The sequence below is a fragment of the Thermobia domestica genome, chromosome 11 (genome assembly GCF_964235325.1).
Source record: "Thermobia domestica chromosome 11, izTheDome1.hap1.1, whole genome shotgun sequence".
Lineage (NCBI taxonomy): Eukaryota > Metazoa > Arthropoda > Insecta > Zygentoma > Lepismatidae > Thermobia > Thermobia domestica.
Genome location: NC_137464.1, coordinates 224,147,672 through 224,160,726, shown reverse-complemented (window position 1 = coordinate 224,160,726; position 13,055 = coordinate 224,147,672). Strand labels below are relative to the sequence as shown.

The 13,055-nt window shown below is 37.5% G+C and overlaps 1 protein-coding gene across 1 annotated transcript in view; it reads right to left on the bottom strand.

Annotated features, from left to right (window-relative positions):
- The window catches only part of stg1 (stargazin-like protein), a 706,566-nt gene extending 693,776 nt beyond the window's left edge, over positions 1-12,790 (bottom strand). The window contains exon 1 of the mRNA XM_081731715.1: positions 12,307-12,790. Within this exon, the coding sequence (XP_081587841.1) occupies positions 12,307-12,523 (217 nt within the window). The 5' untranslated portion in view covers positions 12,524-12,790. The remainder of the gene's footprint in view (positions 1-12,306) is intronic.
- Positions 12,791-13,055: the final 265 nt, after the last annotated feature.

The following is a 13,055-nucleotide window of genomic DNA, read 5'->3' as shown; positions in this document are numbered from 1 at the left end:
GCAGCAATCCCGAGAACATTGGATTAATACAACTTGTGTTGACGTTCTTCCATAGTGCAATTTTCAAGACAAAAGGTACCGCAGAGACATTGAAGCACGTGTGAGACTCAAAAACTACATTATAAAAGATGTATATCATCTTCCAGATTAGATTTGTTTCTACGTAACACAAATTGCATTCATCTCCACATCTATTAAACCCAAAATAGAAAAGTTGGATGTATAATTATCTATGTGATAGTCATCCCCTATATTCATGTATAAGCTTATATTGTTAAAAATCGTTTGCAATGTTTAAAATTACACTTATTCAATTTTATTGCTAGTAGGTAAAACCATTAGAAGCCTCACTTACAACGAACTTTATATTTACTTTAGAAATAAAAATGTATCGACACACTTCGAGCTCTTACATAAATACATATTATGAAAACCCTTTCTCTATAATGTTCTCATCAGGAACCTAGAATTTAAACCTACTTGGTCTGTCTCTCGATTATAAGCTAGAATTTGTGTCTTTCTATCTTGAACTTCAAACACAAGGCTACGAGAAGTTACAATTGATCACCCCGAGTTAGCAATCAATAACAAAAGGTGATCATTTTGGAAACAAGTAGAATAAAGACGTTTCATACACTTCACCTTTTCATCCTCTTCCTTACCCATTAATCAGCTATTAGAGATACATCTGTGCTTGTGTAGCATATACCCGGAACAGAACCACCTTTCAGGTTCGAATCAAGAAGAGTTCTTTCAGAATGGAAAACTTGATTTATGTGGTTAACGGGAGTGATCTCATTTTCCCACCGTGCTAGGAGAAAGAATCCAGCATGAGAAGACAACTGTTTTACATTTGTCATGCGCATCAATTCTGAAGTTACCTTTAAGTCAGTGATGATAATACATCAAGATCACCTGAAACTCAGGAACTCAACGCAGAGAGGAGAACTCAGCGCAGTGAATACCACTAATACCACTCATTTCGTGTTGTTGAATTTTTAAAACTACAATAAAGCACTCGAATTTCCTCACACAAAGCTTTCCTACTTTAGTCCAAATTTTTTACGATCAAAAAGTTATTTCCCATTTTTATTTAATTTATTTCTTCTACACCTCTCAAGAGACTTTTTAAGAGTTACTGACAACTCTTTAAGAAGTTCCGATTCATTGGTTTACTTTGTTGTTTAGAGTTTAGAATTCCTTTCGGTATCGCCGCTACATGAAACATGAACTTAGATCTTAACGAGGGATCCGAAGCACATAAGCTTTGGCCTGGAATCAAACTAGGGTCTTCACCGTGGAAAGCATGTACGCAAATAATATAGCCACGAGCAAAACCCCAGAGAAGTTCTGCGAAAGTGACACTGTTTTAAGTTTCAATTCTTTTGGTCCTACACCCCTGTGTGCGACTTTAAAATATAATTTTAGCAATTCACTTACGTATTTCATGTTTGAAGCTTATATAGAGGTGAACAGTTGGCTTTACTTGGGATCCTCACCACAAGTAGTTCTTCTGCTAGGAATGAATTCCAGGTCTCTAGCACCGTATGGATAATGTTAACTATATAGAACTCACAATTTAAAGTGTGCTTCTTTTATTTGACCAACTTGTATGGATTACCGTTTACATGAATTGTCCGTCTGTCCGTAATAAGATAAAAATAATAAACTCTTGGAATACAAATCAAGGAAAACCACACTGTATTGACTACGCGACTGTTTGCATGCATGATTTTGTTTACGTGAACTGAAGCTTATTAAATGCATCCCCGTATCAGTTTCACGGTTAATAACCATATCGTTTGCATAATGCACAAGCATATATTCTACTGCAGAGCGCTAAACGTGTAATGGTCTCTGAATAAGAAACAATCGGTGGTAATTAATTAGAAGTCCTTGTGAGAATTACACAAAGGCAAGATTCTGCGAATTTCTGACATTTTTCTTCAAATTTGTACATTTTCTAGATGACAAGGGTATGTTTTCAGGGCTAAAATAACTGACATTCTATTACAATAAAATGTGTTTAGAGTAGGCAAAAAAAGTAGGCTTTCATTCACGAGATATGCTTTGCATAGTACATTTATACTACTTGCTACAATTATTTTTTTTATATAAAATTTATCTATATTCATTTAACACCACTTATTTTTTTAAACACTGTTCAATGTCGTTAAGTGCTCGAAATAACCTCCTTTGATAAAATATTAATGTTTCAAACTTTCCAATACTCTATGACACACACAGAGTACAACAAAAAATCTACATCTTATGTATATGTATCAATTCCAATAAATTTTCTGAGATTCACTCCTTTAATTCATCCACCGTGTGAGGATTTCTCTCATAAACCTTGTTACTTAACAATCCCCTAAAAGAATTTCATTGGTGTTAGGTAAGATGAACGTCGTGGAGATTCGATTCTTCTACTTCTTCGGAACTAAAGCTATAGAAAGGTTTGGTTAAAGTAGTTCCTCACTGCCAAAGATTAATGGGGAGGTGATCCGTCTTACTGAAAGACTAGTTCGGTGAAGCTCGTTTTGGTACTGAGCTGTGACACTAGCACACCAAGAAGCATTTGTAAACAATTCGCCTCATCCAGAGTTTCGACAAAGAAATCTAGTCCGACAACACCTTTACTGGACAATGAATTCCACGCTGTGATGGTAGGTTGGTTCAGTTGAGAAATGATTGTAATATGAGGACTGTAATCAACCCAGTACATGCTATTATGCCTGTTCATGTGACCTGACAATTTGAAGTAAGCTTCATTTGACCAGATTATCTTATCCAGAAGATTTGGCTCCAACCGATTTGGTCACGCATCAGTTCGTAGAACTGCAATCGGCGATCCGCGATCGAAAATAATTGTAACAAAAATGACAAAATCAAAAGTGACATATGAGGAAATGAAGAGCTTAATGACATTTGAATCACTTATTTCAAAAACACCTTAAGTCCATCCACTTTTGGCCAGATTGGAGTTCTGAACGGTAACAAATTCTTATCGTTTTACTATACCAGTTTGAGCACAAAAAGAACCAAAACTGCGATTTCGTGCCGTCAAATTCAACAGATAGATTTTTTGTTGGGCGCAAGAACATTCAAAGTTTAGGACTACCTTTGTGCTTACTCTCAACCAAAAAGAGTTGCCTACACTGTGGGCGCTACAATTGGCTGAACTGCACACCACTCAACTGTGCTTTTGTTCATGTGACACACTTCGTTACTTCAAGTAGTTTTCCGCGCGTGTTGTTGCGTACGGAAACGAACTGCTCTTCTGTATCAAAGACGAGGTCAACACACATAGCAGAATATCAAAGAAATAGGATTATAAGGCCTAAAATTCAGAGTGAGGCACCAATATTGTTTGAGCGTGAGTGTAAGTGAGGATGAGGACATCGACGTTATTTGAGTGTGAGTGCGTGTGAGGATGAAGGCACCAACATTGTTTGAGCGTGAGTACAAGTAGTATAAGGACATCAGCATTATTGAGCATGAATCCGCGTGAGGATTAGAGCATGAATACTATTTGAGTGTGTGTGCTAGTGAGAATCATAGCACCGATCTTCGAGGGAGGATGTGGGCACGAACATTGAGTGTGATTGCAAGTAAGGATGGGAACATTAACATTATTTGGACGTGAGGGCTTATGAGGATGAAGGCACCAATATTGTTTGAGCGTGAGTGCAAGTGAGGATGAGGACATCGACATTATTTGGGTGTGAGTGCGTGTGAGGATGAAGGCATCAATATTGTTTGAGTGTGAGTGCGAGTAGTTTAGGGATATCAGCATTATTGAGCATGAATCCGCGTGAGGATTAGAGCATGAAAATTATTTGAGCATGAGTGCTAGTAAGAATCATAGCACCGATCTTCTTCGAGGGAGGATGTGGGCACGAACGTTGTTTGAATTTGAGTGCAAGTCAGAATGAGGACATCAACATTATTTGGGTGTGACTGCATGTGAGGATGAAGGCACCAACATTATTTAAGCGTGAGTGCTAGTGAGAATCATTGCACCAATATTATTCGAGCGAGGATGTGGGCATCAACATTGTTTGAGTGAGAATGCAAGTAAGGATGAGGCCATCAACATTATTTTTGTGCAAGTGTATGTGAGAAAGAAGACACCAACATTGTTTGAACATGAATGGGAGTGAAGAAGAGAAAATGAAATGAAATCTTTGAGTTTTACGTCCCACGATTATGCCGGTTAGGCTAAAGGAGACGGTGATGATGAGTAATGAATGAAATGGTGGAATGAAGAAAGTGGGAGGAAACGGGAGAACCCCGAGAAAACCCACGCACACGGTGTTTGTCCACCACAAAGTTCACTTGGCGGGGGCTGGGATCGAACCCAGGACCCCAAGTACCAGAGGTGAACGCTCTACCACTGAGCCACCGCGGCCCCGGGAGTGAAGAAGAGAGCATCAACGTTTATTATTAGAGCGTAAGAGCGAATAAGGATGAAGATATTATCGTTATTAGAGCATGAGGGCAAGTGAGGATGAGGGCATCAATATTATTTGATTGGGATTGAGAATGAAGGCACTAACATTATTCGAGTGTGAGTGTAGATGAAGGCATCAACATTATTTGACCATGAGTAAAAATGAGGATGAGAGTACCAACATTATTTGAGTGTGAGTGCAAGTGCGGATAAGGACCAACATTATTTGAGCGCGACTACGAATGAAAATGAGGGCACCGCATTACTTGAGCGTGACTATGAATGAGGATGAGGGTATTAACATTGTGTGAGTGTGAGTGAGGATGAGGGCATCGAAATTATTTGAGTATGAGTACGAAAGAGGATGAGGGCACTAACACTATGAGTGTGAGTACAAGTAGGAACGGTACTAAATCTCTATTTGAGTGTGAGGGTGAGGGAGGATGAGTGCAACAGATTATTTTTTGTTAGTGAGACTGTGGGCAAACTGTCAATGGAAGACTGTCCTGATATTGAGGATGAGAGGGAATTAGAAAGAGAATATCCATATGTGATTTAGGTTATCTAACTCATCTCTTTAAACATGATGTGAAAAACGTTCAATTATACAATGTCCACAGTATATTTCCAATTGCAGAATTCTCGGTATATAATTAAATTAATTAATTCTCCATTTATATCATACATATTATATAATTTTGTTAATTGGAGTGTCAATTCATTTGAGATTCTATCATTTATGAAAGAGTTTTCGTTGCTCAACTACTTTATTTTCAAACCGCACTCATTCCATGCCCTACATAATCACAATTAGGTTAATTTTGCTAATTAGCTAATAACATTAATTGGTGTAATCAATTAGAGCAAAGCCTATTAATTTTTGCATGTTTCTTACTTTGTAGCTATGTTTTAGAACATTCCATTTAGCTTTGTTTAGAATTATATTATGAACATTTTGATTGAATAGTATTAATAAGTTAATTCTACGGTTTTAAAATAAGAAAAATATAATACATTGTAGTTGTAAGGTAAACAATTTGTAAACTCTGAGAAATTCTGGATCGTCATTTTCTCAAGTAAATTAACATAGTTTCATCAGGTTGTTCCACAATCCAGTAACAATACTTCAACGTCCAACGGAATGTTAGTCTCGATATCCAGTATAAATTTAGATGCTAACTTAATCCCGGAAACGGAATTTCCTGAAGGATTACTATGGATCGTTTCTGGACTTTTTGTACGACAGTCACAAGTTGCAAGATGTCTTCAAAACATCCAAATATTCTCTAATTTGACTAGTAGGGGGAGTGGATCACCCCAGGGGCACTCTTTATATTTTGTTTTACAAAGTGGATTTTGACATGGCATTTCTTGGTGGTAACTGCTTTTTAGATTAGCTTTGTCACATCATCTGGACTACTGGAGAATAGCTGCACTAGAAATACAGGACCATATCTAAATTGAATTCACGCAAGGTTAAAAAAGGTTATGCCCTGCTTGCTATGAGCAAAATCTTCCAGCTGCCAATTAATGTAACTTTATAATAATATACGTTATAGTGTGTATGTGTGTCTTGTTCTGACGATTATCTTACGTGCAAATTCCTCCGACACAGACTACATATCGTCAGGCGGTGTACGAGATTTCACCCTGGTATTATGGGACAGTGTCATGGTCAGTCCAAGCATTTGAAGATATGCAGATCTGAAAGTTCCCCAATGTTCTAAGAAGAGATGAGAATAGAAAATTGTGTCTTCGGTCATCAATAGGGAAGCGTAGCCAAATCGAGCTAAGATCTTCGTCGCAATGTAGCCAAGGGGTGGGTCCGGACCCCCCTTCGAAACCAGAAATGAAAAAAATTAAGGAAGGATGAAACAAAACGAAACGAGAAGAAGAATGAGCGTTTAAAATATAAAGCTACAGCAAGCGATTGATTATTCTTTCTCATGAGGAATTTTGCGTGGAGGAAACGGGGAGAGGTCAAGTTGAAAAGTGATATTATTGTAACGGAGTATTCCGAATTCCATGTAGCTCCATGCTAATCCTATGAACTACAAATGACGATCGATAAACCGGTTCGATCAGATAGACTCTCAGGTAGAACTTAAGAAATGCCTACAATCACCAATAATTTGAGCCTGGCAACCTAGATTCCAGTTACACTTGTTAAAGAAATTTTCAATTTCGCGGCAACACTAATACATTTTATAGGATGTCTTTACTACTGAAAGAGACCTCTTTGCTATCTTTGACTGCATTAAACGAAGATAAGCAAACGAAGAAGAAATAATGCAAAAAGAATCTTGTTCGAATGACCCAGGAAGACTATCTTTTTCAATACTTTTTTTTATAGTCTTTTACTCGAGATTTCTTCATAGTTTGTCATTAAAATACTTACTATCATATCCTCATTTTGTTGTTCTAACAAATCAATATGGGTATGTTGCCAGTAAAATAGTTTAGATTGATTGAGCCCCTGCAGTGTAATCACAGTATTTCATGTCATGCACCCCCCTATTACGAAATCCTGGCTAAACGAACCAATATACCGGTATGTTGCCAGTAAAATAGTCGAGAATGGTCGAGCCGCTGATGTGATAGACACAGTATTTCGTCACGGACCCTCTCTATTATGAAATCTTAGCTACGTGCCTGCCAATGTCTTCCATGTATTACTGGACCGTACGTAGCCATACTATTTGTGAATGAATTCGGTAAAGCCGTGTCGGTTTCCCAATGAGGGATCAACCTTGTCAATATCCACATCCCGTTTTCGACAAGCTGTTTGCATTCAATGACATAATCAGGAAGCGATCTTGGTTGCCGAGTAGTCTTCTTTGGGTCGACATGAACGTCACTAGCTGATTGAGCTTCGCCATTGTCGCTGCTATGGTTTGCTGCCGAAACTTGCTCTTCTTCGAGATGTTCGTGGGATTGTACTGTTGTTTCACTTCTAGATTACTAGACGAATAAGAATTACGTATGATGATGCAAATGAAATGTTAAATCTATTATGTATATGATCTACCACCTTATGTACTTATTTAAATTCTTCTTTAACTTTATCGTATGTGTCTCAATTTTACTAGTTACTACATACTGTAGACGAATAGTATTCGAATATTAAATTAAAGAAACAATAATTTGACCATTTTAATATACTACTATTACGTAAACAAGATTGCTTCAATTTTTGAGATTAAAACATATTCTTTTCGGAAATTCAATTTTACGAGGAACGGCCATCTTGACTGCAGTTTATAAACTATCAAGATGGATTTCTAGGAACTGGGAATGTCGGCTTTTCTGAATAAGCAAAATATGATACATTAAGAATAAAGCTAATATAAATAACACTGTTAATATAAATAATAAGTAATTTGGTGCGATTTTATGAGATGTTGTCATACAAATGGTTAATATTACGGTTAAAGGATTGATTGCAAGCGAAAGTGGAACGTACAAGATATTAAATCTATTAATTTCCACCGGCTCTGTATTTCTGTAAAAGGTAGGAAAGCTGTTCTTCTTCTTAGAAGTTTATTCTTAGAAGATGAAAGTTTGTTCATCTTATCTATTACTAGTGCTCTAATAAGATGCATTATTCTTCATAAGTATGAGTAAGTGTATGTAAGAGTAAGAATAAATAAAATTCTAATTTGTAGTGAGCACCTTCCACATGTTGGTGCACTATTTATTGATTTAATGGCATATTAGTTTGCACACTTATTACCAATACTTACGCAACTATTTAGGCGTGTGCCAAGAAAGTAGCACTTAGAATGTTTTAGAGTATCGTTAAAGGCAGGGGCGGACCCAGGGGGGCGATAGAGTAAACTTTCCTTTTATATATATAAATAAAACCCATCCCAGAGTTTGGAGCTCTGAAAAGTAGCCCTAAGTAGCAGTAATACAACATACTGCCCCCCAGAAGTCTGTCCTGGATCCGCCCCTGGTTACAGGTAGTGAGTGTGATTTAACATATATTTTTTTTTTAACTTGACGACACATTGTAAGGGTTAAGTGCCGTATCGCCGGACCAATTTTAGGAAATTTACCGGGTCAATTGGAGAATTTATTTAAGTTTGTGAGGAAGAATGAGGCAGGTAAGGGGAATAGTAAAAGTTAAGAAAGTGGCTGTATTTGTTGATTGTTTTTGATGTTGGAAGCGGCACTGTATGTGGAGGCGGATGAACTATTTCGCGGAGAGGTACACTTGTTTTACTATACGGATCCATAAATTGTAAAATGTACAGAAAAAATTTGGCAAGTCTTTAATATGCCATTTCATGTCGAGAACACGAGCCCAACCAACCCCTGCCGGGCTTCTAACTCGTTCCTACTACTACTATTACTACTCTTACTCCTGCTTCTACTACTACTAGTACTTATACTATGAATCCGTATTAAAGTAATACTGCACGCCTAATGTAACGTAATCTAACGTAACTTAATGTAATCCAACAAAATATAACCGAATGCAATACATGTTGGTGCTTTTTTTCAGTTTTTTAAGTGGTCCGGCGATACGGCACAAATGCCCATTGTAAAACTACCTACAGGTAGGGTAAAGGCACCGAATATGGAATACTTTTTGTTTCTTCTTTATTTCTCAGAAATGCGTATTCCAGAATAAAAATATTATACATCATAATACTTGTAGTACCTTTGCAAAACAAAATACAAGTATGAAAGTTTGTTCCTCATTAATGATTTTTTACAATATTACAAAATTGAAAGAAACTCAATTTCCCATATTAGGCACACCCCGCTCCTAATATGGAACACTACCTGTTCTTAAAATGGAATACTAGAACAAAACATGCTCATTTGTCTACAATGCGATATTTGGATAATTCGAGGATGGGCACGATCCTTGCTCAGACCGCCTATCCTGGCACCGGCCTTTGGTGAAGTTTTCCCTGCTTTTTCTCAGTATCATTAGGCGTATGCCGGGATGATACTTTTCCTTAGGCCAGGGTTGAGTCCTTTCCAATTCGTAGACTTAACTTAAAGGCCGATGTAATTTCGGAGTTGGAGGCCCGAACACTTCCTTTGTTCCTCTCCTTAAGCTATTAAATGTATTTATTTGTTTCTTTAAGAGTAGTAGTAGTAGTAGTAGTAGTTATTACAATTAGGAATATTCCATATTAGGATCCTGCTAGTATTCCATATTGGGAAAATCGCCATTTTGGATAGTTCTCTTCCTACACACGCTTACGTGATTCTCTGTGTACTGAATCTTTATGTCTTTATGGTACACTATAGTATGTAATCTAAATATCACAAACTCAACAATAATACATAACTCTTTGCGTACATTCAGCAGTCTGGAAACATACGTTCGAAAAATTCAAGTTCTTCAGAAAAATATTCTGCAACAAAAGAAAATGACTTGTTATCGTTCGGCAGCAAACCACTCATGCGCAGATTGAGGGCGCCACGGTGTACAAGTTTACGTACAGTCCACTCAGTGGCAGAGCATAGCAGACAAAATAATCTGGTATTTCATATTAGGAACGTATTCCATATATGGCGCACCCACCCTATGATTTAAGAAGAACGCAGAATATTAAGAATAATGCATTTATAAAACAGTCCTCTTAAGAGGGCTCGTCCCAGCGAAATTAAAATACCGCTAATTTTACAGTAATTATGTAATATCTTCCAATAGATAAAAGATAATCGAAATATGGAACAAGAGCGCCCTAGACAATATCATTTTACATGAGATACCGTCATCCACGACTCACTTATCTGCTTTCGATTTCGAGCCATTTTGAAAATCGTCATTTATTTTCGCGTTTCTAAACGGCTGAAAATGGAAAGCCATTAGGTGGCTTGTGATAACGGTACCTTACGCAAAATAATATTGTCTAGGGCGCTTCTGTTCCACATTTCAATTATCCTTTGTATATTTGAAGATATCACATAATTACTGTAAAATTAACGGTATTTTAATTTCGCCGCCACAGATAACAATATACGAGTAGAGATGTTAGAATGTATAGAGGCACGTATTAGAAACAAACTGTTGTTACTTTCAATTGGCTTAGCAAAGGATGTATAGTCTATTCACAGTGACTTGGGAAGGATACACGTTTCCCATGATGCTATTATACTTCAGAGCCTGCATCTTTTCGTCACCATGAAGCCAGTTGGTAGTCATGGCGATGCAAGCAATAATAAAAACTTATTACAAGGTTTAATGTCCACAACCGAACCGGTTTTCTCAAGTTTAGCAATCAGTCTCATCACAGTCGACTTACTTGAGACATTACGTTGACCAAACATTCCACGGAATTTACAAACAGTGTCTGCACAACATTCACCACTTGTTCCGTCGTGAAGCGTTCCAGTCCTACTCCCACACAGTGTTGCCAGATTAGTCAGTTGGAAAAGCAGAAGATTCGAAGATAAAAAACAGTAGAAAGCAATAGACACCTACAGTGGTGGCGTTTGAATATGACTGCGGGGAGAAGGCAATAAAATTTGCCATTATTAAGGGAGCAGTAGTCAAAACAAGCAGTACAGAATTCATTTCCGTTGAACAAATGAAAGGGAAAAGTCCCGATTTATATTATTATTTGATACACACGTGTCTGAAGTAAAACGTAGTAAAAGAGCAAAGTGGAGTGGGAAAATGTTTTTCATGCACGTAGCGATATCGTAGCTATATAGTACAGTCACACGTGATCGTGGCGTAAGACTATTTCTTGCTGACAATCGTGGAGAAATGATCTAAGCCACTCTTCCAACCCAAGTCCCAATATAAACAACACTTACTTGTAAAACGCTAACCATAATGCATATAGAAGATGACGTACAATTGTATTCTTTGGATTCATATTATATACAGTAAAGCCAGGGCCGGATTTCCCAATAGGCCCGGTACGCCCGGGCCTATGGGCGCAAGCTCCCAGGGGGCGCACGGCCAAGAGAAAAAAAATAAAAAGTATCTAGAAATAAAAATAAATACCCATAACTTAACATATTTTTTGAATTGATTAAAAAATCAGGCTAATAAAGCATTCTGATTTTGAGGTTCATTGGAGCAAATAATTGTTGGTAAAGTTAAACTATTTTTCAACATTATGCATCAACTTCGTTACAACATTGATCTCAAACACGGGAGAACTGGCTGCAATTTTTTAATAAAGGTTTTTTTTTAGGAAAGTAACTTTAACCAAACTAGGGGGCGGAAAAAATTATTGGGCCTAGGGGCGCCAAAATTCTAAATCCGATCCTGAATAAAGCTCTATAGCTGTATGCTCTACAGAGCTTTGTTTATTATAACAGAGAAATTTAATCTTTTTTTGTGAGGAAACATTGAAAATTCAATATTAATAATAATATATTTCTTCAACTTCTCGAAGTAAGGAAAAAGCAGGAGATTGTTCACTTTTCATTTTCTTTCGCAGTAGATCAGTAGAACGTAGAAAAAGCAGGAGATCTCCTGCAAAATGAGTAGATCTGGCAACACTGCTCGCATAGAAGACGACGATTATGCGCTGTTCAGCGCTCCGTGACTACTAAAGACAATAGACGAAAATCGTGTAACGTTCAGTGTTGCCAATTTACTAGAACAGAAATTGCGGGCTTTTTAAAAGTTGTGTTCCTTATGGGACACTTGTCTCATAAATTCGTGTAACCTCTCAGTAACGGACACCTTCCATTTAGGGGCAAATAATCATTTCCCATCAGTGTTCCTTATTCAATCGCATAAATTGTAACATAAAATTTGTGTAACCTCTCAGTTACGAACACTTCCCAGTTACGGACAAGTAATTGTGTCCCATCGGTGTTCATTACCCAGAAGTTCCACTATCTTACAAAGAAATAATGGTACTTACGATTGGTGTAGCAAAGAGTCCACAGTCCACTCACAGTCACTTTCGGAAGATACACTTTTTCCGTGGTACCGTTATAGTTCGGAGCCCGCATCTTTTCTTCACTATGAAGCCAGTTATTCGTACTCATGGCGATGCAGACAGTTACAACAGAGAATGTAGCTGCTAACGGGGTGACCACCCATAAAATATTAACAGTAGTGTCCAAGCTAGTTGGCATGGTTTCACTATCGCTGCTACACCGCCCAGCGTAGACACAGGCAAACCATGCATGGCAGATGGCGCTTCAATAGTTCACTGTTACCACTAGGCGACAACGTATTGGTGGTAAGTGAGTTACCACGAAAGAACGCGATGACGCAACTTCCTGGGGCGTTGAGGTCACTAGGGTCAACGTGGTAAAAGACTGTGCCAAGAAGGGGGAGAAACAGAAGATTCATCGTAGTGAGCTTCAATGTTGGTCGCCATAGGACGTTGGCCAAGACTGGACTCTGAAACAAACAAAGAATTGAAAACTACAATTACTTTCTACGCTGATCTTTGTAACATAAAATATCTTACAATATCATTAATGTAAACAAATACTCGTATGTTCAAAATTATTGTCATATGTCTATAAATATATTGTTGTAGGAATATAATTTGATAACGAATTCGCCCGGTATTTCTTAAAATGTTAGTATGTATATAATCGGCAGACATGTATGTGGCAAATTTCATGTCAAAAGAGCAGTAAATAAGACCAATAAAGC